This window comes from Aulonocara sp. 'chitande type north' Nkhata Bay, linkage group LG17, assembly GCF_057382095.1.
Source record: "Aulonocara sp. 'chitande type north' Nkhata Bay isolate Kocher_YH1m ecotype deep benthic linkage group LG17, A_spYH_male_GT1.1, whole genome shotgun sequence".
Lineage (NCBI taxonomy): Eukaryota > Metazoa > Chordata > Actinopteri > Cichliformes > Cichlidae > Aulonocara > Aulonocara sp. 'chitande type north' Nkhata Bay.
The window spans coordinates 33,416,003-33,441,585 of record NC_141360.1 but is presented as its reverse complement, the minus strand read 5'-3'; the positions used below and the strand labels follow the sequence as shown (position 1 = coordinate 33,441,585).

Sequence of the window (25,583 nt, the reverse complement as noted above, 5' to 3'; positions counted from 1 at the left end):
GGATAAATAAGTAGAGAACTGCACATTTGCCACTGTTGTATCACAGCCTCACACAAACTGTAATCCATCTTGATGAGACCCAAATCTCATTGTAGAGGAAGGAAAAAAAAGTCCACTAATGAAAAAATGTGGCTAGGAGGCAGGAGTATGCACATAAAATATAATGTATTTGTATGATCATTGTTACCTCAACATGTTCATGTCATGAGTTGAGATGTTGGCCAGCACGATGATGCAGAAGTTAATACTGTTGCCTCACAGCAAGACGGTCCTGAGTTTGAAGCCACTAGCTGACTGGTTGCGTGATTTGTCTCTGAGTACCGTGGCTTTCTCCACAGCCCCAAAACATGCATTTGGTTAGGTTAAATGACGCTTCTAAACTGACCATAGGCGTGAATGTGAGCACAAATGGTTGTCTGTCTATGGAAGAAAATGGAAAGATGCAGAAGTGAGTTTTGGACATAAACTATAAAGACAAAATTGACATGAGGTTATAATGCAATTCAAGTTTATTTATTTATGCCAAATCACAGCACAACAGTTGCCTCTTTACTGTGTGGTAAACCCTCCAGTTTTAGAGAGGAAACCCCAACAATCACATGCTCAACAAGCAACGATGGGAAGGAAAAATTCCCTCTTAAACTAAAACCCCCAGCATAACCAGGCTCAGTGAGGTGCAGTCATTTGCTGTGACTAGTTGGTGGATGAGAGAAAAGAAAAGAAAGGGAAGAAAGCATAGTGAGACAAGACAAACTATGGGAGTGAAGACACAATTTAAAGACATGCAGCAGCAATGCATTGGGAGTAAAAAGAGAAGACTAATAGAAAAATGCTGAGTATATCATGTGAAGTGCCCTTGCAGCCTGAGCCTATAGCAGCATAAAGAAGGGATGCTTCAGGGCAATGTGATGTTGCTAACTCTGAGCTTTATCAAAAAAGGAAAGTTTTAAGTTTAATCTTAAAAGTAGAAAGAGTGTCTGTCTCTTGAATATGAAATGGTGGCTGGTTCCACAGGAAAGAGACCTGAGAGCTGAAAGCTCTTCCCTCCCATTCTACTTCTGGAAACTCTTGGAAGCACAAGCAAGCCTGCTATCTTAGAACAAAGTCTTCAGCTGGGACGATATAGTACTGTAGAGTCTGCATGTGATGATTTGGATTTAACAGGGACAGACTGGCGACCTCTCTGGGGTGTACCCTCTCATCCTATTGCAGCTGAGAAAGCCTATAGCCCCCCTGCCATCCTGAATTGGATAGGTGGAAGAAAATGAATGGATGGATGAATAGATTTAACAGGGAACCAATGAAGAGAAGCTAATGGTGGGGGAAAAGTGTCTCTTTCTCATTCCTGGCAGTACTGTCACTGCAGTATTTTGGATTAACTGGAAGCTTTTCAAGAAACTTTTAAAAGAAGGGATGCTTCTTTTATAAGATAATATTTAATTACAATAGTCAAGACTAGAACTAGTCAACGCATTTTTTCCTTTTTCTTCATTATCTCTGAGACAGCATGTGCCTAATTTTAACATTGTTATATTTCTCCAGACAAGTGGAAGTCTGAGATTTTCTCTCTCTTTTTAGCTACCTGCCCACTTGTTTGCTACCTATATAATCTATGTCATACTGTTTCTAAGTATATAACCATCAGCAATTTAATTTTACAGCAGCCATTTTTCTGTATTTTTTTGTCCATTTCTCAAAGTTTTTGTGTCGTTGTCATTTTCTCAATTCTTCAGTAGTTGCTTAGTACTGACACAGCTGATAAGAATGAAGGTCAACACTATAAAAATTAGGCCCAAGTTTTTAAAACTGCCCCCCCCCCCCCCCCCCCCCCCCCATGCAGGTCTTGGAAAACTGAGAAGTTTTAATAGTCCTAATGTCACCCAGCTGAATCAAATGCACCTAATCATATTACTGATCCAGATTCACAGCAAACTTGTTTCTGATTGTGTGACACAAATACCAGCACTGTAAATATAAAAACTAACAGCAAGTATGTTTGTGTGTCAGAGCATTATATTCAATGTATTTGTCGTTTAAAGCTATTCACGTCTCTTATTCTGTTGTTTATTGACCTTGCTTTTATAAACCTAAAGTCTATCTATCATCTTTCACTCCAGCTTTTATTTTTAGCCCCCACCATCCTTCTGTTTTGTTTGATATATTTTCTCTGCTGTCTCGCTAGCTTTACTGTGCTCTTTCTCTGCCACCTGCCTCTTTTGTTCCACAGCTTTCCCCTTTCGGTGTTTTATAGTGTGTTTATAAATGTGCTTGTTCAAGGGTGGGAAGGGAGAAGGTCCGGTGACATGAAGCACACATCCCTTCAACAAAAAAAAACATTCATGAAATTCTTGTTTATATGTCAAGTGAAAGCTGGGCAAGAGAGAGATCAAAAGAAGGGAAGGAAATTTAAAAAGTTGAGGAGAGAGAGGAAGGGCTAGTGTGCATAGCCAAGTTATGCCAGGACAGTGATTCAGCAAGATATGAATAATGACCAATGAATAATTTATATTAGCTGTGTGTACCATCAGCAGTAATATATACCAGCAATAATGTAGAGTGTAATATATATTAGCCACATATGTCAATGGCATCACATTATTCATGAAAAAGGGTGCTCTGCTACGAATTGCTCTTTATAAAACAGACAACACTCTCACTGCAGCCTGACAGCAGGTCTGAGAAGAGAGAGGGGAAAGATGAGAATAGGAGCAGCAGCAGGATCAAAATGCCACATATCTAATAAATGCTTGCTCATTTGAGCTCTGGTGCTATTTCTGCCGGTAAAAGTAACAGTGATATTGAGTTTAGCAAGTCAATTACCGAGAACAGGCAAGCCTGTGACATTAGTAAGGAGATGGCTAAACAAGCTTATGCACACAAGCAGTGTAATGAACACAAAGGTTTTAGTGTACTTCATCTAATTTCTACTGTGTTTACTCATTTGATAAAAAAAACATGCTGTTAAAAGAAAAAGATGAAAAAACAGAAAACATGAATGTTTGCATGAATTCTTCTTCAGGTACTCTGTCTTCCTCTCTCAGTCCAAAGACATGTAGTTAGTAGAGTTAGCTTAATTAGTGAATTGTTGTCTGTCTCTCTGTGTTAACCCTGCAACAGATTGGCGACGTGTCCAGGGTGTACCCCGCCTCTCACTCTATGGTAGCTGGGATAGGCTCCAGCACTCTTGCAAACCTGAGAAGGATAAGACGGGTGATTAGGTGATGGAGCTCAGCCTCCCATGACACCTGCAGCTGAGCTACAAACCAAACTCTGCCACATTAACTAAACAAAACACTTTTTGTGTCAGTCACAGAAAGCTTTGCATCATTTTGCCTTTCATTGGCCCCCTTACTTTACACAGCAGACTGATCTGCATGATTGGTTTGGGCGAAATTCTGACCCCACATGCAATCCTTTATTTTATCCTGGGTTGGGACCAGCAGGGACTTGACAGTTACTTGTGACACCCTCCCCAACCTGGAGTTGGCTGTGTGTTTTCTCACAGTTTTAACAAGGATCTTTATACTTGTGAGGTGAATGTGCTAACCCTTACATTGCGGAAAAATATGAGCTGTGGCCTCTTCATTTTATTTATTTACATTTCCTTAGTTACAGTACAAGCAACATTAATATCCTTGAAAGGTTTGCGTATAGGTTTCAATAGTGTAAGAGTCAACATGTTTGCCTAAAACACTAAAAGTCCTTGTTTTGCAACTAGGAGGCAACTCAAACTCAAGGTCATGCTAGGTGGTCACAAGCAGGTGTGGTGGTCCAAAAGCTGGATAAGAGTGATCAAGAAATATATCTTGTGTAAAAGTCTCCACCAAACCAAAAATGTTATTGTTACCCTAACAAGAAAAGTTCCCAGAACTCCTGTAAAATCAACAACAGTCAGAACTCAAGTATTGACTCAAGTTGTTTGATGTTTTGAGTTTTCAACTTCTGATTTTTTAGAGTGGACACAGCAAGATTTACAACTTGAGATAATTGCAATACAAAATACTCCAAAAGGCACCGACACAAACTGGGTAGAGAGTCCTAATCAGTGACAAAAATTAGTGGCATTGAAGGCCGCCTGTCAGTCAGATGCCCGACTCCTTGAAAACCTTAACACCTTTTATGATTTGTTATGGAAAATCTTTAATAAAACTGCAACCAACAAACAAGCGTGTCTTTTGAAGTGAGGTTTATTAGAAAAGAAAAGAAAAACACTGCAGTGGAGAAAAACGTTCAGATCACACACTTAACCCGTTTTTCTGAGGGAAAGACATCACCCTGAACCCTTTTATACCTCCCAAACAAATCCTGAGAAATCCTTATCTCTTCAGTCTAGGAACAGTTCCGACCAACCGTCATCTCCTCTGCAACAGGATGTCCAGAGCCCTCAAGAGGAAAACGAGTCTGCTGTGAAGGTGCAATAAAACTTGGGCCCCACTTGTGATCACATCCCACATGCATACAACTGATGTCAAGAGTGAGCTTTCTATACTAAGTACAGAAAGTGTTACTACTATTACTAAAGTGATGTGATTATTACATAAACTAAAGACATTTCCAGTACAGCTTTAAGAGCCAATTTGCCAATCTGCAATTAAAAAAACCCACCACCACCAACAACAACAAAAAATATTTTAACACTGAGGTCTCTGGGGATTTACTTGTTTTTGGAGCCAGCTCTGGCTTGTTCTTCCAGGAAGTGCAGTTCATGTCACTTCATGCTTGACATGTCACCCTCACCCTTTCACTCACACAGGTTGCTGCTCGAGTAAACTCTGATCAGGTAATTGACTTCTAAAAATGTTAGCATTGCTGCACGAAGGTGCAATTATTAATAAGTTAATTTGAGACTTCAGCTATTAGAATGCTTCCCAAACTGTAGTGAGGTTGAAATGTCTTTTTTAGGAACTTGTTCATCTAGTCATCCACCCTAAAGCCAGCCTGGTGATGGGACTTTTAACCAAGTTCTTTATCTCTTATTCTATCTGTTTTGTATTGATAACTTTTAAACAGATATACTTTTCTATTCATCTATGCATCTTCTTTATTTGTTGTTGGATCAATACAGTAAGTTTGAAGAGTCTACACAGACATGTGTCAAATAACATTTGACATCAAGCTTCGATCCCACACACGAGGCACTAGTTATGAAACAAACACAGTCACACAGGCGCACACACTCTTAGATGTAATTGTACAAACACAGACACATACTTGCACTCAGGCTTGAAGCCACTGACTGGTATTTATGCAGCAGTGTATTGACACAAGCCTTGGCTTCAGTGCTCTGTTGTCAAATCATGTAGAGCAGATCTCTGTCTGATGCTCATTTGCTCTTTTTTCTTATTGATTAGCCATGTCTTCCTTGGCAGATTAGCCTCAAAGATCTAAGCCAGTCAAATATGGTTTGCATGGTTTTTGTATGTTAAGAAATATGAGAAATATGAGAAACGCATTTAAGCAGAGTGGTAGTTTTATATTTTAACAATATTGATTCATAAATGTCTCTGAATTATGGTGTGTGTGGGCAGCATCACTCTATGCTGTCATCTTTGTGATGTTTTTGAGCCATCGTTGATAAATGAGAGAAAAGCTAATTAAACAACCTTTATGTAAATGTATTCATGAACATCTGAACTTAGGTTGCATCATTCCAGGGCTCATAAATAAATTTCCTTCTCATATATTTTTATAAGCCAATTTGCCTACAGAAAAGGAAAGGCGGATGGGGGCGTCAGGTGGTGGTTGAGAAGAAAAGAAAGCTAGAGTAAAATACTTGCTAGCTGTTGAGAGTTTAGAAGGAGGGAATTGAATATGTGCTGCAAATTGATGTTTAATTAAGGAGCTTGTTCACATCATTAGTCTGTCTGTCAGCTGTGTTGCCATCAATCACTGCATGTAGAAAATCTGCCCAGCACACTGGTCTATGAAGGCATCCATCAAAGCATTTAGCCAGTTGGCATTCTTGCATTAGTCTCACCTCGATGATTTCATGTATTGCTTTATGTTTGTATTAGACAAGGAACTCGCTTCACTAGCAAGGCAGTGAAACATGCATTTCAGAGGTTTTGCTGTTCCCAATTTTTTTTATTTTATTTCATATCATGAAAATAGTAGGATAAAAGATACAGCCCCCCCCCCATGTTGTAATCTTAATCCTTCTTGTGTAGAGAAGGATTTTAATTTTAAAGTAAGTAGGTATGTTAATATTTATTGCAATTTTGAATATTATGGATAATCACACATGTAATCGTGAAGAAGTCCCACAAAGCAGACTTGAAAAATGGCCGTCGATACAGCCAGTAGCTCCTTAGCTGTCAGGAAGAAAGTCAGTCAAAACATCGGCAGTCATTTCACAATGTGAATAGTTATATTACTTTTGTATAACTAAACAGTATAATATAATAGTGCGATATAAAGTTATTTCATAATTGCCTTTTAAAGACTCCAATCACTCAGGGCTAGCAACTGCTTAGCAAGTTATATTGCTTGGCAGGTCAGCAAGTGGTTGTTGGGGATTGCTCGCTGTCTGTGAAATTGATTGCTAATGCCCCAGTCACAGAGACCAAGAGATTAGTCGGTCAGCAACACTCCGGGCAACCATATGTAGATCACTATAAAAAATGTCTGTTCCCCAAATGGTTAGCTAGTGGTTGGTAGATGAAAAATGGTTACAAAGAGATATACACTGCTGCACCCATAGCTTGCATGGAAGGCACCAACTTGTCTGCAGATCCTTGCTGAGCAGTAGTGAAACTGTGAAACACGCGGTGCACACTATAGCGCTGAAATGAAAACATTTTGAAGGGTGCAACGATCTCTATTTCCCGTGTTTGTCCCACTTTTCACAGGTTCACTGTAGCTCAACAAACAGTTGATGAGTGTTGACGTTCTATGCTAAGTACTGACAACCACCACAACCTGCTAGTAACCAAAGAAATTATAAGTAGGTTTTTGGTGAAGCACACTCTAATACACATTTTTCCATAGTGACCAGCAGTGTTGGGGAGTAATGGAATACATGTACCGCCGTTACGTATTTAAAATACAAAATATGAGTAACTGTATTCCGTTACAGTTACCGTTTAATAAGGTGGTATTTAGAATACAGTTACTTTGTTGAAATAAATGGATTACACGGCGGTATTTTCCTGTTTCATATTGTCGCGGGTCAGGACTGTTTGGGTTTTGTTTGACAGCTACGTTCTGTTGTTCCCAATGACTGCTTTCTACAGTCATTGGTTGTTCCAGGCGGCAGCGTTACGGTTGCCATGGTTACAGGGCGACGCACTCTCTCTGTGACTGTGTGTTTCCTGGGTGAGAGAGCGCCTTTTTGTTGTTGTTGTTGTTGTTGTTGTGCTAAGCTATGCCGAGCAGTTTGGTTAGCGGTGGTGTGTTTCTGTTGGAAAATAAACGGCTGTGCTCCCTGGCAATTCAGGGAAGCAAGACCAAACGACACCTCTGTCTCCTCCTTGTCTGTCCATTTTTGGTAATTCCAAAACTCCGGTGGAAACCCAAACAAAACACGCATTAAGAGGCCCTAATGCCCGTGTCTCAATCTCGCGTCTCATAATGAGGAAATCTTTTTTTAAAAATGATTTAATATAAAGGCATAGGCAGAGTGTTACAGACATAGCGCTAAAGAATGTAGCCTCATTGGTAGTGTAGTCCGTGCTGCAGGGAGAATGGTCATACCCATTGTGTGTCTGTGAGCGAGGGAGGGAGAAAAAGGAAAAGTACGAGTTGTCATCGAGCAGAAACGGGAGCTGGAAGCATGTAAATATAATAATAACCACTGCAGCCAAAAAGAGTGCCTGACGAGCCCAGTTGTAAGTACGCTATCAAGACTTGACTGTACACTGTGTTCGTGTTTTCCTCCGAAACAGTAAATTCTGGAGCAGCCTTTCAACGCCTCTCTCTGTCTCTCGCTAGCAAAGTTGACCCACACAACAAAAAGTAAAGCTATTTTTCAGCTACGAGCCCGACACGAACCGGACGTATTAGCCAGAGGTCCCCCTACTACGGTTCGGAGCCACGGACCTTCAGTAATAGTAATAAATCACACAGCAATGGTACATTCATGTAGCTGTAAAAAGCATGATAATATATTAAGTAATCCAAAGTATTCAGAATACGTTACTCTCATTGAGTAACGTAACGGAATACGTTACAGAATACATTTTGGGGCATGTATTCTGTAATCTGTAGTGGAATACATTCATTCATACAAAAGTAACCTTCCCAACACTGGTGACCAGAGGTTTCAGCCGATCTCTCGGCCTGTTATTATGTTAAAATCTGTCGCAGAAGAGATGCTAAAGTCCTTCAAATCACTATCATCCCCGACCATGCTGCAAAAAAGGTGTTTTCATTTGTAAGCTTCTTACTTTGACTCCTAAGGAAATACATATATATCTTGTCTTTTGACTTGCACTACTAATAAGAGAATTCAAAGTATCACCACCTCTGCATTGATTTTGAAGTGCCGAGTTTAAGATTTGTTTGGAGAGGTCTGTTTATAATGCAGTATCAATTTAAAAGAAACCGAAAATGATGAAAAATATCACCACAACTTAATCTTCAAAGGCCCCTTTAAAGTGCAGGGTCTTGACTATTAAAACTCCTTTTCTTTTGTAGTTTAGAGACTTTAAAGCCTACATTTTTATGCTAGCATTCAGTTTGTAATAGCAGGTGTCAGGATCGACAAATAGCAGATCATCTCAATTTCAAACAAAACTTTCATCATAAAATTGGTTTTTGAACATGTTTTTTTGCCGTGACATGCCTGTAGCTTTTATTAAACAGAACCAAGATGAGTAATGAATTTCTACAGATCTAGAATCAGATCACAGCAGTCGGCCCGAGTGCCTATGTAACAAGAACAAATAATCAACCACGAAATATGAAAATGACTTGGAGGCAGATATGGAGATTGCTTGCTCATGCATTTTTGTTTTTTCTTTTCGGATTGCAGATCTTGGATGAGACACGAAAGTTACTTTTTATCTGTCCTTTTGCCTCCCAGAGTTTTCAGTGCAAATCCTCGTTTACCAAGGCGCCAACCAACTAAGTTGCCTGTGGTCTCTGATGTCATTAACAGTGAACAGAAAGGCTGAATTGCATTTAGCAGCTGCTGGCTACAAAATGGAATAAAGTGTGCAAATTCACTTCAGCAAGCAAACATTTTGTCCAGTCATCACTTTCTCTGCCTCCACTTCACCTTTATTGTTGTCTCCTGTTTTCCACACTGATACAAAAACAAGACTGCACTACATTAAATATTGAATATCGTAATTGGGTCTTAAAGCCTCAGCTAAATCTCTAGTTCTGATTTTGCACCTGCTCACATAACGTGCAGAGACTAAATGGGTGGATTTCATACATATCACACACTGTTACTGGCTGCAGACAATGGGCAGACACATCCAATAAAAGCTGTATTGTATTGTACTTTGCACACACTCAGACGCACACACACACACACACCCGTTGCTCCGGTTTCAACACCTGACGCAATCCCAGGAAACAGACACGGTAGTGTTTTCCCAGTTAGCACTACTCATAACAGCAACAGTCATTTAACTGTCTCAAGGCACGATTGCATTTTCTTGCGATATACTGATTAATGATGCATCGTGTCATTTCACATCTCATAAGAACAGCAGAGAGAAATTCTCATTATTACATGGCATGTTGATCTATGGCTCAAAGTACAATACTTTCATTACTTGGTTGTGCTTTTTTTTTTCTCTGAATGAGAATTTGCACAAATGCTGAATGCCAACAACTGCATGCGTACTTGTAGCGATGCATTAAAAGGAGATGTTTTAATGTTCAGAAAGACATAAAACACAAGTTACATGCAATGAGGCACAAATCTGGAGAGAAGAAAAGACAGCATTTAGCAGTCTTGTATTTCATTTTTTATTTTTTTTTAAAGGCCAAAGCGTCTAAAAAACATGCCGCTATTTTTATCTAAATTGTGAAACCACTTGAAAAGACTCTTTGCCCTTTTCAGGTGTCTTTCTTCTTTCTTGTGAATGGTCACTGACCACAGTTTGTTTTCTAAGAGCTGCACAACTGTTGCTAAAAAGATGTACTTTCAGTGCACCACTGCCAGACGTGTTATTTAAAGGTATGTTGCTGTGAAAGGGCTTACTAATTAATGTCTTGTTTAGCTTTGTTTGTAGACTATTAGCATAATTAGATCTGTAATTATGGTGGAACGTTAGACAGCTCAAGGTACTTTTGTTGACTTGGGAGGCTGTCTAGGTATATTTCAAAATGCACTCTTCTTAGAAACACAGGTTTCTTAACTGTATCTCACAGCTGACCAGTTCTAAAGGCGCTTGACTCTATTCTTTCTTTTTTGCATTCCTGTGCATGTATACACGTTGCTGTTTATGTGCTTGCCAACCATCTTAATGAGTGATTCAGCTTTTCACTACACCAATGAGATTAATGGAATGAATAAAACATGGCATTTCTGTCTGTCTTTCCTTTGCTTAAAGTCATCTTGATGCACTATGGCTGAACATATTCACCTTTCTGCACTCCTTGCTGGCTGAGGAAATGTTAGGAATAGTAAATAAACCTAAAAAAATTGAATATGTGCAGTATGGGGAGTGAATATTCAAAAAACAACAACAACAACAACAACAACAACAAAACCCCGCCCCGATAAGTGCTTACTTACACTATATGGACTCCATTATATGAACTGCTGATTGACTGTAGAGTTCCAGACTTCTCCTGGCATTAACATCAGCACACAAACTATGCACCACACACTTCTCATAGCATGGGCTTCCATGCCTGAGCAGCTTCTCTAGGTGTTGTGTGTAGCTGGGCCATACACTGTATGTCAGCCTGTAATTTAAATGATATACTTTTTTTGTACTTTTTACCTGGTGGATATAAGTGGATAAAATACAATCGGGTTTTAACTTACAGTGTTTCTATTTAATGTTGAATCAATTTTCACTCTGTTCTGTTCTAATTTCCTTGAATTTGGTTACAAGAACAATAAATGGACTCCCATCACATCGCTTAGCCACACAGATACATTTGTTTCACCTTGCTGCACTTTTCTTTTTGGGTTTTGTTTTCACAGACATCACAGTCAGTTGAATGTGGTGTACCTCACCCTGCTGCACCCATCAGGATTCAAGTGAGCTTACGAGAATCAGTCACATTACAGAGGCTGTTACCAGAGTAACCTCAGGGCAAGACAAGACTTTAAAAACTCTAAGAAACTTTTGGGTTTTAGTAGTATAGTTTGATGCATACTAGCCTGACACCAATCAAATGTGATTTGTAAATATTCTTTTAGCAAACAAAATGAAAGGGAAATCAGCAAAAGAAATTGGGAAATAGGAAATAGGTGCAATGATTTATTGAAACATGTTCAAACATGCATGCAATTCTAACAAGCTTGAAAGTTGAGATTTGGTATGACTATGTTTATTTGTTAACACAGCTTGAACTCAGTAAGTCAGCTTTCTTGTCATTTCTTTAGTCTTCAGAAATAATTCGCCAGGATTCCTGAAGGACATTCAAAGTCCTAAGGACATTCTCCAGGTGTTGGCTCCTTTTTGTTCCGTTCCGTCAAGATAATCCCACATTGCTTTAATAATGTTGATGTCCAGACTCTAGGGAGGCCAATCCATGACTGGCAATGTTCAATTGTGTGTTTTTCTGTGTACGTGTCCATGACTGGCAGTGTGTTTAAGATCAAGATGATATTGCATGGTGGATCAAAACCTGATGGTACTAGGTACTTGGCTTCTTGACAGCCACCCTTTGACTGAAACCATTCCTGATGAAGCTTCAGTAAACAGCAGATGGATCTGAGGGCCAGATGCATCTCTCAGGTCCTGTGCCAGATTGTTACTGGATCTTTCAGATACTCTTGATCGCTGTAGATACTTTTTGCAACAGGCTGTGCCTAAGTATACGATTTAAACTGGTTCGTCATTCATTGCCTGATGTGTAGACACAACGCTGGCTCATCTTTTAAGTTTGGGATTCTTTTTGTCCTCATAGAACATTGTTAAGTGGTTCAGGAAACAAAAAACATATATTCCTCTAACAATGGTAAAATACAAGGACTGGACTAAACAAACAGCTAATGTCCTAAGAAAAGTGTTGAAAGGCAGACAGAAAGCCTGGAGAAACATTGTTCACTTCAAAATTACAAGAACGTCTGACTCTTTAGAAGCAAAATATAAAGAAATGAGGGGTGACTCAGGACTATTGCACAGGACTGTAGCTCTGGCTGTGAGATTCAAAAACTGGGCTTGTGGCCAGAATTTGAGATGCTAATGAGAAAAGCTCTCTTCTCTTTCAGTGACTACTGAGCTGTGAATGTGTGTATTTATGAATGTTGAGCAGGTTGTTGGCCAAAAGGTGAATGCTTTTGTGGATAAATAAAGGTTATGTGATTTGTGCAGCTGCTTTTCTAATGAAATGTCAAATTAAGGGCAGTAATACACATAACAGCATATCTGCCAGCTCTGAGCAACAAGTTGTTTTTTTTTTTCCTTTTTTCCCCATACTTTTTAGGAAATAACTCAGTGGGTTTTTACCCCCAGTTTCAGTCTGACACCTCAGGCAGGTAGTTGTCCACATGTGCATTTTTTTCAAGCCGGGCGGATCATCATCGTATATACACACAAAATCAATATTGCCGAAAGCACCCTCCTCCACCCAGCAGTGTACAGGTCATGAAATAAATACCCACAGGTTTGAATAGTTGCCTCAGCATGAGGGAGAGTGTCCAAACAGGTAACAGAAAACAGGGTGCTGCAGAACCCCCCCCCCAAAAAAAAAATTTATTGTGTTAGCCCTCTTTGCAGGATCAAAAAAGAACAGATTTTCATTACAGTTGAAAGATAGAGACTTGTACTTTCTGCGTACTTTGTTCTCTGTCTTTTTCCTCTCTCCACACATATGCACACATTACAGTGCTCCTGTTTACTATCAAAGTTCAACTCTTAGGCCAGCATTGTGATCAGCTGTATGGCTGGACCACAGTGGCCCGGAGAAAATGCTAACTAATTTCCTGCTGGGGTTCTTACCCATCACCACAGGCACCAACAAACACACGAATAAGGACATGCATACAAAGCACCCTACAGCCTTCCATAACTGTGGATTGGATTTTATTCAGGGGACCCCATTAATTCCTTATGGATGCTCATATTGATTCTGGGTGCCTCTGGTCTTGTTAATTCAGCTCAGCCCAGATGGGTTTTGATTCGGTTTGTGTTGCCTGAAGGTGACTGCTGCTTTTAAAGAAAAAAAGAAAAGGAAAAAAAGAGTGAACATAGCCAAGATAGATGCAGTAGATTTAGTAACCAAACGGAGGGGTAGGACAGAAAGAGAGAATATGAGAGAATGTGGTCGAAGCGAGAGATAAGGATAGAGAAACAAGAACAAAGAATATATCACATAAAGTCAGATATCGTGTGAGAAAGGAAGATAATGAACGTAGGATGTTATGTGGTTCCACTCTTTGAACTTTTTGATGAAAACAGAGAAAATGAATGTTACACTCAATTACTGATTTTCATCTTAATGCATCAAGGAGGTTTTCACTCTCTTCTTTTTTCATTAGCTCATTATGCTAATGAGTCATTACATAAAATCCGCTCAAAGAAAATGCAGTTGGGAGACCATTTGCATGCTTTTGAGCATTGGCACATATTTATGTCAGGGCAGGGATTGTATGCATGCATGTATTTTGTACATGCATGCAAGCATAAAGACCAGATGTAAGTATTCAAATATTCATCAGCAGCTTATGAACCTAAACATTAATCTGCAGTAACTAATAAGGCTGCAGCAGTAAGATAAGCTCAGAAAGCAGAGCTAAATGGTAGTATACACTGAAGACTAATAACTGTATGTGAAGCCAAAAGTAGAGACTTATAAGTAAATTAAACATGTCAAGGCTCAACACATGGTTGTGTGACTAGTCGGAAAGAGGATAAAGTCTATTTTGTCCCCACCAGACACTTTCTTGCCTTTCCTGTATACACAGAAATGCCATTATCAGTGGTTCAGAAGATGTAAAGAAGGAACATGTTGTTCTTTCTTTGCTACCAGGGCGAGAATGGACTGAGAGGAGTTATTTGTCATTGTCATGCTGAGTGCCCCGTTGCCTGTCTACTGGTCAACCTGTCTTGCACAAAGATTTCATCTCTCATTTGGTCTCTCTTCATTCCTTTAAAGTTTCTCTTCATCTAAACTCTCTTTTTCGTTTTATTTCTTACCTGTTGTCTTTCTTTCATCTCTTTCTTCAGTCCTTCTGGAGCCAACCGCTGCCCACTTTCCTCTACGTGCTTTGGTGCCATTATTGTAGATCTTGTTTCACCTGCATTATACATTTCTATTTTTCTGTCACCACTTGACTATTGGCTTTTTTATGGTGTACATGGAATATAATAGGACATAAATGGGCTATACAGAAGACAAAGCACAAACAGAAGCAAAAGCTGTGACAAATGGTGATGGCCTGGCACTGTGAAGACGACAGTAGGCACACGACTGGCTATACAGGTCAGGTGCCAGGCTTCCCTATTAGAACAGACTCAAGGCGAGACTGCAGAATGATTATCATAAAGTCATTTAAGGCCATGAATAAGTTTCACATTTACCCAAAGCATCAAATGCCATTCACCACACAACCGTAGCATCTCGTACCTGAAGCATATGATTCCTTTTTTCAGTTCATGTGGGGTGATGGATGATACATGGCCTAAAGAAATCTACTTCTGTATGCTGTAACTTTATATCATTGCACACAAGTTTTTCCCTATAGCTCCCCGCTGATCTGTTATGAGAGGTAGACGCAGGTGGAATGTATGTTGCTATGGATTTCCATACCTTGATTGTTACCTAAAACGAGTCCCCTGGGAGTTAATGTGCTTTATCTTACTTCTAATATTCCTTCTCTCCCTTTTAAGCACATCTTTTCTTCTTCTTGTTCAGGTTTAGAAAAAGTTGGCCGTGACTCCAGTTATGAACAAGAGGGAAAGGTTCAGTTTGTGATGGATGCAGTGTATGCCATGGCCCACGCTCTGCACCGCATGCACCGGGAGCTCTGCTACGGATACCCAGGCCTCTGTCCACGGATGGCCAACAATATCGATGGTAAAGAGCTACTCAACCACATCCGCGCTGTCAACTTCAATGGTAAGTTTTCCACTTGGTTTAAATGTATAGGATCCAATATAATGCTGGGTTTTGTTTTTTTTCAACGATTGTAACCTTTTTCAGGTGCATATGCTTTTAAAAGCATTCTTATCCTAGTAAAAAAAAAAAAATTACATGCTGACCATTCAAACAAAATGCCTTAGATTATGCTAACCTTTTTTTTTTTTAGTAAAAAAAAAAAAAAAAAAAAAAAAAAAAAGATTATGCTAACCTCCAGTAATACTTACTGCAATTTATATGTGTGTGTGTGTGTGTGTGTGTGTGTGTGTGTGTGTGTGTGTGTGTGTGTGTGTGTATAATATATATATATATATATATATATATATATATATATATATATTGCACAAATATGACAAGTACCCTTCGGATATTCAGATACACATTTAAATCACACCACACTATCTTCTTCCCTGTGTTTTAAAGCTTGCATGTATAAATCATTTAAATTAATATCAGATATGAGTGTATTGACAATGAAATTAGAATATATAAAGAGAGATATAGGAGATTATGAACTCAGATCACCAACTTGCAAACATTTCAGCCTCTTTAAAATCATGAATGATACTCACTTTTATCTTAAGACTTATCCTTTAACATCTGCCTTGTGAAGAACTCAAATTAAATATAAATTAATTCAGAAATGTAAATATATTTATATAAATATAAATACAAATTTAATTTGCATTGTTATTCTTGATATAGGTAAGCATTTGGGACAGAGAAAAAATACATCTCTGAGCAAAGTAAAATCAATCAGCTCTTTTATTACTTCCTTTTTCTTCTAGAGTTTCTGAATTGAATCTAAAAATAGGCTCTCTTTAGTGGAACATGAACTCCTGTCTCCTGGTCAAAGTGCTTGTGGATTTATGTACATTCGTCCAATCTGTTCCACGGCACAGATTTCTTGAGAGTTAAAATCCTTGTTCCTGTCGTTTTAATGCTTACATGGCTCATATTAGATGTTATTGATGTCACTGTTTCGTGGAATGACCTTTTCCTTTTCTAACTCTTGGGTGGGGGGGTACCTTTTAAGTCAGTAAAAGGTTTAAACCACTTATGTCAAAATACATATTTCCATATTTTCCAAACATTTTCTGTTTAATTGTCTCCAGTTCCTCCGTGTGTATTGTCTCACTTCCATGCAAATCTTGCCACAGCAATGCTGCACACAAGTGGTTGCTTATCCATAGCTGCCCTAATGTGACATTAGGCTAAAGCCCTGAGGGCTGTATTATGAAGTGGGATTAATTGATTAGTGAGGTATGTTGAACTTAAAGCCAGAGTTTTCAGTGTCACACCGGTGGCTCACTTTGGGCTGTCTTTGTGCCTTGCTGGATCACCATGGTAACTTATGCTGAACACACAACCTGTTTGGGAGCAGGTTATTTTCAGGGCTTCAGTTTAAAATCATTTGGAACCTCTATGCTATCACAAATTCTTACAAAAACCACTGAATGGTTCTCAAGAACGCATACATTCAGCTGGTGTGGCAGAAAATGTATAAATGTTACAAGCACAGATTAGACAACTGACCAGTTATAGTTGTAGGCTGTTTATTAATGACAATATAAAATCATTCCAATTAATTTCACTTTGATCTAGTGAAAAGCTAACACAATTTCCACATTTCGTTCATGATGCTGTCAGAACTGAACAGACCCGTCATGTGGTGGTTAAAGCGGTAAAGATTAGGACCCAAAATGCAGACTTGCAGGTGGAACTACAATCAGCACAGTTTTATTGCTGGATTATGAAATTAAAAATAAATAATAAATAAATAAAAACAAACTGGAAGGAACTAGAAAACTAAACTAACAGCAACCTGGGGAACACAGCTGGACACAATCTAACAGATGAGACGGGACAAAACTAAATATAATGCATACAGGACAGGAGACTGTCAAAGTAAAACAGGAAGTACAAGAAATACACACATTGAGATGCAGACTGACTATATACAGGAAACAGAGGGAGGAGAGAGTGAGGGCAAAAGAGCAAGGGATGAGAGGAGACATGACTGAGAGAACAGGCAACTAAACTTGGAGACTGATGGGCAAACAAACATGAAGACAAGACTTACTTAACTGGGAGACACTGAGGTAAGGAAACAGAGAAGAGACAAAGACATGAACGGGACCAATTGGCAACCAAGACACCCCAAATTAGAATTATACGGAGAAACACACGGATGAGGGAGAACGCGACACAGAACTGAGGGAGACGCGCACATAAATACACAGAGGGTTAACGAGGGAAGTGGGAGCACACGGGGAACACAGCTGACACAGATAATCGTAACGAGACAGGGCAGGAGTGAACACAACATGACGCATACTGACGAGAGACTGTCAAAGTAAAACAGGAAGTACACAGAGGTTCAGACAGGAGGAGAGAGAGAGAGAGAGAGCACAGACAAAACGGGCTGGGGAAAACATTGAATGAAACCCAAGGAGGGGAGACGAGGGCTCACAGATACACAGAGGGGCACACAGGGCATAAAAGTCACAAGGGGAAGTCAAGGAACAACTTAACAGAACATCCTAGAAACCAGAATAAAACACAAAACACACGAAAACTAAGAATACTGGGCCAACATGGCCCAGGATCATGACAGCATCATGATTTTATTTGTTATATAAGTTTTTTTTTTTTTTTAAATAACCTGTTCCTTTGACAATATCTCTGATTGGAGTAGGCAATGCTCAATTGACCCATTTTGTGTGGAAGAAAGAGAGTTAAATGATGCATGAAACGTCCACTTTTATGCTTATTTCCAGAAGCAGGAGACCTGAATTAGCAAAGCTTCTGCTGCAGTTTTAGACTTTGTCAAGCCAGAAAATGCAAAGAAGGCCTGGCTATCCTGAGTTTACGTTGTAGAAATACCCTTCTGATGTGTGGCACCGGTGTAACCCTTAAATTTTAGTTAAAATGAACTTAGTCTAGGGCTGTAGCCCAGTGTAACACTAAGCTTATCAGCAAATTTGTAAACTTTCTGATAGACCACATCATTTACATCAGGTATCTACGAGATTCGTTTACCATGTAAGGTAGATTATTGTATTATTGATACGTTATAGCTAGTCAACATCAGGTTTTGAATAGTGTGTTAATCCTTTTGTGTAAACATTTGGACAGTATCACATTTTTAATAAATTGTAGACACATTACAGTATTTTTTACCCAACTTGACTCAACAAATTCATATTTTAACAATGCTAAACGAAACGTCTAATTTGTCCTTATCAAAGAACATGTCACATTACCTCTCACACCTAACATTAGATTCAGTTTGTGTTTTCTCAAAACATGTAATCTTTTTACATTTTGCTTTTTTGCGAATAGCCTTGTATCACTTTGTACTGCTCAGTAATTTCCCCTCTCTCTTTCTCTTTGCATGACTTCCTCAAGTGTTGACAAATTTTAAGTGGATAAAAAAAACCCAAAAACACATTTGCTCATTTCAAAGTAGCATCAGACACCTCATTTGAATATTCTACTATTAATCTCCATTCCTCTCCCTGATGCGCCTGTACCTGCTTCTCTGTCAGCCTTTTCATTTCCTGTGTTCCTTCGTCCAGCATTGTGTGGAATACATAATGTCTGTGAAAGCAAGAGGCAGAGTGAGACTGGTTGCATTGTGAGGTTTACAAGAATGCTTTTCTGATTTAGAGGAACGATTAAAATTGCTTGAATATGTCTGTATAGGAATGTGCCCAAAATATGTATCAGTGTTTGATGCTTCCTGCTCTGTCGGTGTCTGCCCTTGCTAAAAGTGTCAGAAATAAATTCACAGGCAGGCAATGATTGCTGTTTCATACAGCAGCGGCAGATTTGCGCTCAAGTGAGTTTCTCAGTTATTGTTGGCCTGGAGGGTAGAGAAATCCTCCCATAACTACAAGGTCGCAAACTTTATCCCCAGATGAATCACCGAATCCTTCTCGCTTAGTAAAAGTTGGCCCAGACAGAATGAGCTGTAAGTGATCCTGACCAGACATTGAGACGGAATAAAAATTTTTTAGATAAGATGGAGCTGAAATGATATGGGAATACAAGCTTGTATTAGAGCTATTAAATTCTTTCATTAGCCTCTGACACTTTGTAGATGGCACTACAGAAAGTTATGGGTAACAGTGGCAATTACAATAAATTATAATGCAATTAATTTACAGCTGTGTTATCCTTTTAAGGTCACATGCTGCATCCATAAAAGTGAGAACGCTACAAATGTATAATTTACTGATGAAATAGGGGAATACTTAAACTAAAAACAGACTTTAAATAACTAATAATTTACTCCAGACACACCTCTACCCTCCAGTATTTTGAAAAGGAAGAAAAAAAAAGAAAATTTGAAGGAGTAATATAGAAAGAGTGCACTTGAATGCTTGAATTGAGGCATGACATGATTACAGAAAATAAAAAAATTAATAGGTGGAATCAATCAATTTGCCAGTGTCTGGGTTATGCGAAGATGGGAATTAAACACCTACACGCTTACCAGCCACATCATTTGATCCATCTGTTTAACTGTCTGGTTAGTGCAAATATCTAAGCAGCCAATCAAATGGCAGCAACTGAATGCATTTCGGCATGTAGACACAGTTAAGATGACCTGCTGATGTTGAAAAACAGCATTAAAATGGTGACGAACGGTGATTTAAGGGACTTTGAATGTAGCTTGGTTGTCTGAGTATTGGAGAATAGGTATGCAACAATAACTCAAATAACCACTAGTTACAGTTAAGGTATGCAGAAGAGCATCTCTGAACACACAACACATCGAACCTTGAAGCAGATGTGCTACAGCAACAGAAGACCACACTGTGTCCTGCTCTTCCAACTAAATCAGGAAACTGAGTCCAGATTTCACATGGGCTCATCAAGACTGAAAAATGTTGACTGATCTGGTGAGTCTCGACTTTCTGCTGTGACGTATGAATGATAGGGTCAGAATTTTGTGTAAACAAGATGAAAGCAGGGTTCTATCCTGGCTTATCAGAGCCACTGATACCATCCTTGGTATCAGTGGTTCAGGCTGCTAGTGGTGGTGTAATGGACCGCCATCCCCGGAAAAAAGAAAGTTGATCACTTTTTCTGTCAGTCTGTTTTCCCACTGTAAGTACTTGAGTTTGATTTTTAAAAAACTAATGAGTTTCATTTGCTGGGTGGTTGTTTGTAGTAAGTGGATCTGCTGGGGTTGTTCACATCTGGTCAGATGCCTTGAAGAAATGAAGCTTCTTCTGGCTACTTTTTTGTGTGTGTGTATTTTTATGAGTGTGTCTGGATACATTTGTGTTTTCTGATTAAAAACAGTTTCATTATTAGTGTGGTTAGGGTCACCATTACACTGATAACCCTTAAGGAGAAATGTGGGAAAAACTGAAGGCCTGCGTGTGTCTTGCCTGTGTTAATTGCACATCATGGGCATGGAGGAGAATAAGCTAGAGGTGATGATGGAGCATGGATTTTCTTTCTTGTTGCTCCTTATGGATCCATATCCATTTGCCTTTTGAGCAGCTACATGACAAAATGAGAGAGAGAATGGGCTGCTTTCTGACCAACTGAAAACCAGTTTGGTTGTTGCTGTTGCTGTAGAACCACAGAATCAATGTAGAAAACCAGTGCACTTCAACTTCAGCAAAAAGCCAACCGTTTAGCAACCTCTTCATTCAATTTGAGTACAGCCTTAACAGAATTTCAGCAGATGTCCATGTTAACACTAAAAATCAAGTTTTTTTTTAATGGCCAGAGGACAAACTCTTTTTTTCTCTCATTTGTTCTCATGGGTTCTGTACACATCCACTCATGAAGGTGATGATTCCATTCGCATCAGAGTGGCATGGGCTTTTTTTTAAGGCTTTAATCTAGCTAAAAAGGTGATGAAGAGGACTCTTGTCCTGTTGGATCTACACAGGTATATCTTGAATTCATATCTTTCATACCTTGTGACCTTTCAATGGGTATATGCTATGTTATCAATTTGAAACAAAAACACAGCCATGAAAGCTGAGATGAAAATGAAAGAAGTAAATGGACTGGTACTTACGTAGTGTTTTTCGACTGATTTGAGCACTCAATTCACTTTCTTAATGCAAGTCCCAGTGACCCATTCCTTAAAGTGTTTTTGTTTAATACCAAAGCACTTTTAACTTAATGCTGATAGAATCCCACCCCAATGGATGCATCAGGGCGAACTTGTCGTGTAGTATCTTGCCTAGGATACTTTGACATGCAAGCTAGAGGAACCAAGATCAAGACAGACCTGCTGATTAGTTGATTCCCCGCTCTACCTCCTAAGTTACAGCCATATATACACCTCATTCTATTAAGAATCTCAACTTAAAAAGTTTGTTTTTTATTTTGAAAGGTAATTCATTCCAAAGTTTTATAGGACAGTATTTAAAGTTTTTTTCGCCGTGTTTTGGCCTTTGCAATAGCATATGACAAATCACGTCTACCTGATGTGATTTGTCATATGTAATCTGTCTGCCTCACACATGATTGATTATGGCAGCTGGAGTGCCATGTTAACTGAATAATTTGTTATACATGGTTAAACATGGTTGCCTAGTCTAAGCAGTATCTTATACTATCATCACTTGGCATTGTGGCAGAAACAAAAAGCCACAATGTTTTCTTTTATACATTCTTGCAGAGATGACGTATGGTTTATGGTGGCAATTGAATAAAATTATAATAATAATAATAATGGATTGCATTTATATAGCGCTTTTCGGAACCCTTCAAAGCGCTTTACAATACCACTATTCATTCACTCTCACATTCATTATGTTACTGCATTTGTATTTTGAGAAGAGGTCACCTCAGGATGCAGGAATACAGTAAACAGCAGTATGCTTATTGCTCATCTTTTTTCACCTAGAAAAAAGCCCATAACACTATCCACACAAGTCAAAGTCATCTACTTTCTTACTTTCTCAGTTTCTCATGCCATCAGGATTTCTGAACACCTCAAATTTTTAACATGATATTGCCCAGATGTAGCTCCAAGCCACTTTAACACAGCAAGACTGATTTTTCATGTAGTGATTTGCACATTTGCCTTACAAAGGAAAGAGCCTTGGTTCACTCCCAGGAAGAGGCACAAATCCCTTTGGGGTTGTGTCAGGAAGGCCATGGTGTAACAAATCAAACGCGTGGCACTGTCGTGAACCCTTTTTAACAAGGCTGCAGCCAGAAGTATTACTGAGTTTGATTACATACTATTATATAAAAACAGTGTTTGCTTGACCTTGCCGGAAAATAATTTGCTACTATTTTGCACTATTTGCATTGCAGAGAAAAGCTCATGCAGATAAACAGAGGTAAATGCACACATACAGTACTGTGCAAAAGTTTTAGGCAGGTCAGAAAATGCTGTAAACAAAGAATGCTTTAAAAAATGGAAGTGTTTATCATTTATTTTCATCATCAATTAACAAAATGCAGTGAATGAACAAAAGTGAAATCTAAATCAAACCAATATTTGGTCTGACCACCCTTTGCTTTCAAAACAGCATCAATTCTTCTAGGTACACTTGCACACAGTTTTTGAAGGAACTCGGCTGGTAGATTATTCCAAACATCTTGGAGAACTAACCACAGATCTTCTGTGGATGCAGGCTACCTCACATCCTTCTGTCTCATCATTTAATCTCAAACACACTCGATGATTTTGAGATTAGGGCTCTGTGTGGGGCCATACCATCACTTCCAGTAATTTGTATTTTTCTGAAGATAGTTCTTAGTGACTTTGGCTGTATGTTTGGGGTCATTGTCCTGCTGCAGAATACACTTGGGGCCAAAAAACAATCATTTATATTTCTGAAAGCATTCTTTGTTTACAGCATCCCCCCTCCCACCCACACCCACACCTGCCTAAAACTTTTGCACAGTACTGTATATCACAGATTTTATGCATAATGAAAACTAAGGCAACTTGTACAGTTTTGATCCAAGGCACAAAAATAAAATATTAAACTGAAATAAATTTAGGAACGTCAGGAAAACAAAATGAGTTGGTTTGTTTGATTGTTTCACTTCATGTTGAGAACTTAACTCAGACCAGGTCAAAGTATTAACAGATCCAGATATACATACATTTACTTGCTTTTACTTCTACTGGCTTTGTTACTTGTAAGTACTCCCCCAGAAAAGCATTTCAGATGACGTCCTTTCTAATGCTTCTTTCTCCATCACACTCTCTTTTGTCCCTTCTTTGCTCTTCTGTTTCATTCTTTCCTTTTTAGCATACTTTCATTTGTTTGTGCTTCACTGTTATTGTCCTCTTTTCACCAACTCTATTTTTCTTTCTTTTCCCCCAGCTTTCTGTTTGACTCTCTGTTACTCTTCTGTACTCTGCACTCCTACCACTCGTACACCCTAAAGCCATTAAGTCATCAACTCATGGCACTATAGGCTTTATAAAGTCTTTGTTTGTTCCTAGGATTTGTTATCCACAAATTGTAAGGAAAATGTATTAAGTTTCATCAAAACAAATGTTTATTTTGAAACAAGTACACAATTATATATGTAGTCTGACTCGCTCTGTGTCAAGCATACTGCTTTGTTTGTTTGCTAAGCTGGGAGCAATATACCATGTTTAACCATCAGTATGATTATTATTGCTTCTCTTTCCTTCAGCTCACATTTTACATTTCATCGGCAGATTTTCAGTGAAACTTTACTTATTTCAAAGCACCCACGTTTATGTTCAAACACAGAATTTGATTTGGGAATAAAATGTTATTCTGTTCATGACCATATGTGCTCTCTTTCAGACTGAGTGGTTTAAGGCTAAATGCAATTTGGATATGGCTCACAAACAATATGGGGTGGGTGAGAAAAAGGGATAAGAATTGTGATTCTTACTGAATACATACAAATAAAACACTGCACTACCAATATATATATCGTTATGTGTATATATATATTCTTATTCTATCTATTTTGTGTCAAAGACCGGTCCAATATAATATTTTTCAATTTACATTTCTTGATAATCTTTAATTTTTCCGATCGTCATCAAACCAGTTTGCTTAACTGTTACTTGTACGGACAATAGCATGACAAAGAGCCAAAATCAAGTGTTTCCTCCTGTAAATCAAGAATTGTTTTCAATAAAAAACTAATTCTCAACACCAAGAACTGAATTAAATTGAACTGAACTGTGAGATTTACAATTATTCCCACCTCTAGTAGGGAAAAGAAGGGCCTATTTTTGTCCTTTACACAAGTTTATATGTGGATGTGTTTTTCATGCAAGGTAACTCTCATTGTGATCTTCACTATGTGTGGTTATATTCCATGCAGAGAGACAAGATGGACTTTCACAACTGAACTGGCTTGCACTAATTAGAGGGGCTTGACTTTCATATGAAGAACTCTATACCTGGCTGAACAGCCTTGAGGAGAAAGAGAGAAGGATAAAAAAGGGAAGGTTTTGGTTAATGACATTACAAAAGGAACTGGCTTGGGGGATGAAGGCCACCTGTTATGAGAGAAAGAGTACTTGTATTATTCTGGAGAACTAGCTTCCCTATACATGATGAACTTGAACAGTCGCAAATGATCTTGGAATAAGAAAGAGGGAGCAAAGGAGTCAGAAGAGCTTATCCCAGTAGAAAGTCTATTAGGGCTATATGACCTTGAAGGGATATAGGAGAAAGAAGATATGGAAAACAGACAAGAGTAGAGGTTGAAGAGAAAGTGAATCAGAGAGATGAATGGGGTAAAAAAAGATGGAGAGCTTGCTGAAAAGCAGAAAAGGCAAAGAGAGTGCAAAAGACAATGAGAAAAGGGCAGTGCTTTAGGGCGGATAAGACAGATAAAAGAAAGATGAACTTTGCTTGGTCAATAACAGCTTTGGGTAGAAGAAAACAGCGAAATAAGAGTCATCTTCAGTCTATCCATGGGGCAAGGAAGAAAAATGGATGGAAATCCAGGGCATAGTAAAAGTAAAAAAAATACCCCAAAAACAAACTTTTTTTTTTCTTTTTACTTTAGGGGCTGCGTAAAATGACCTTCAAGATGAGCTGACAGTGATATATCAAATTTATGTTCAGCTCGTAGACTTGGATAGAAAAGAAACTGTAAAAGACAAAGAGAAGCATGAATTTAAAGTTAAACTGAATATGACATTAGAAATGACAAGAGAACAAAAAGAGAGAAACATGAAACATGCTAAACATATAATGGCAAATATGCCAAATTTTCTTTGGTTAGGGCAACCATAAGAAGGGAAGAATGCATAGGGAACTGTCCTGGTTTATTATTCAAACTTCAAGTAAGTGGAAGGGGAGAATAATAAGAAAAAGGTAATGCCCTTTCAATCCCCATAAAATCAGTGATATATTTAACAACAA

General features: G+C 38.6%; 1 protein-coding gene across 4 annotated transcripts in view; it reads left to right on the top strand.

Annotated features, from left to right (window-relative positions):
- grm8a (glutamate receptor, metabotropic 8a) overlaps positions 1 to 25,583 on the top strand; it is a 299,716-nt gene that overhangs the window by 225,137 nt on the left and 48,996 nt on the right. For all 4 annotated transcript variants that reach the window (XM_086269259.1, XM_086269258.1, XM_086269260.1 and 1 more), the window contains exon 7: positions 14,992 to 15,195. In XM_086269259.1, coding sequence (XP_086125385.1) covers positions 14,992 to 15,195 — 204 coding nt within the window. The remainder of the gene's footprint in view (positions 1 to 14,991; positions 15,196 to 25,583) is intronic.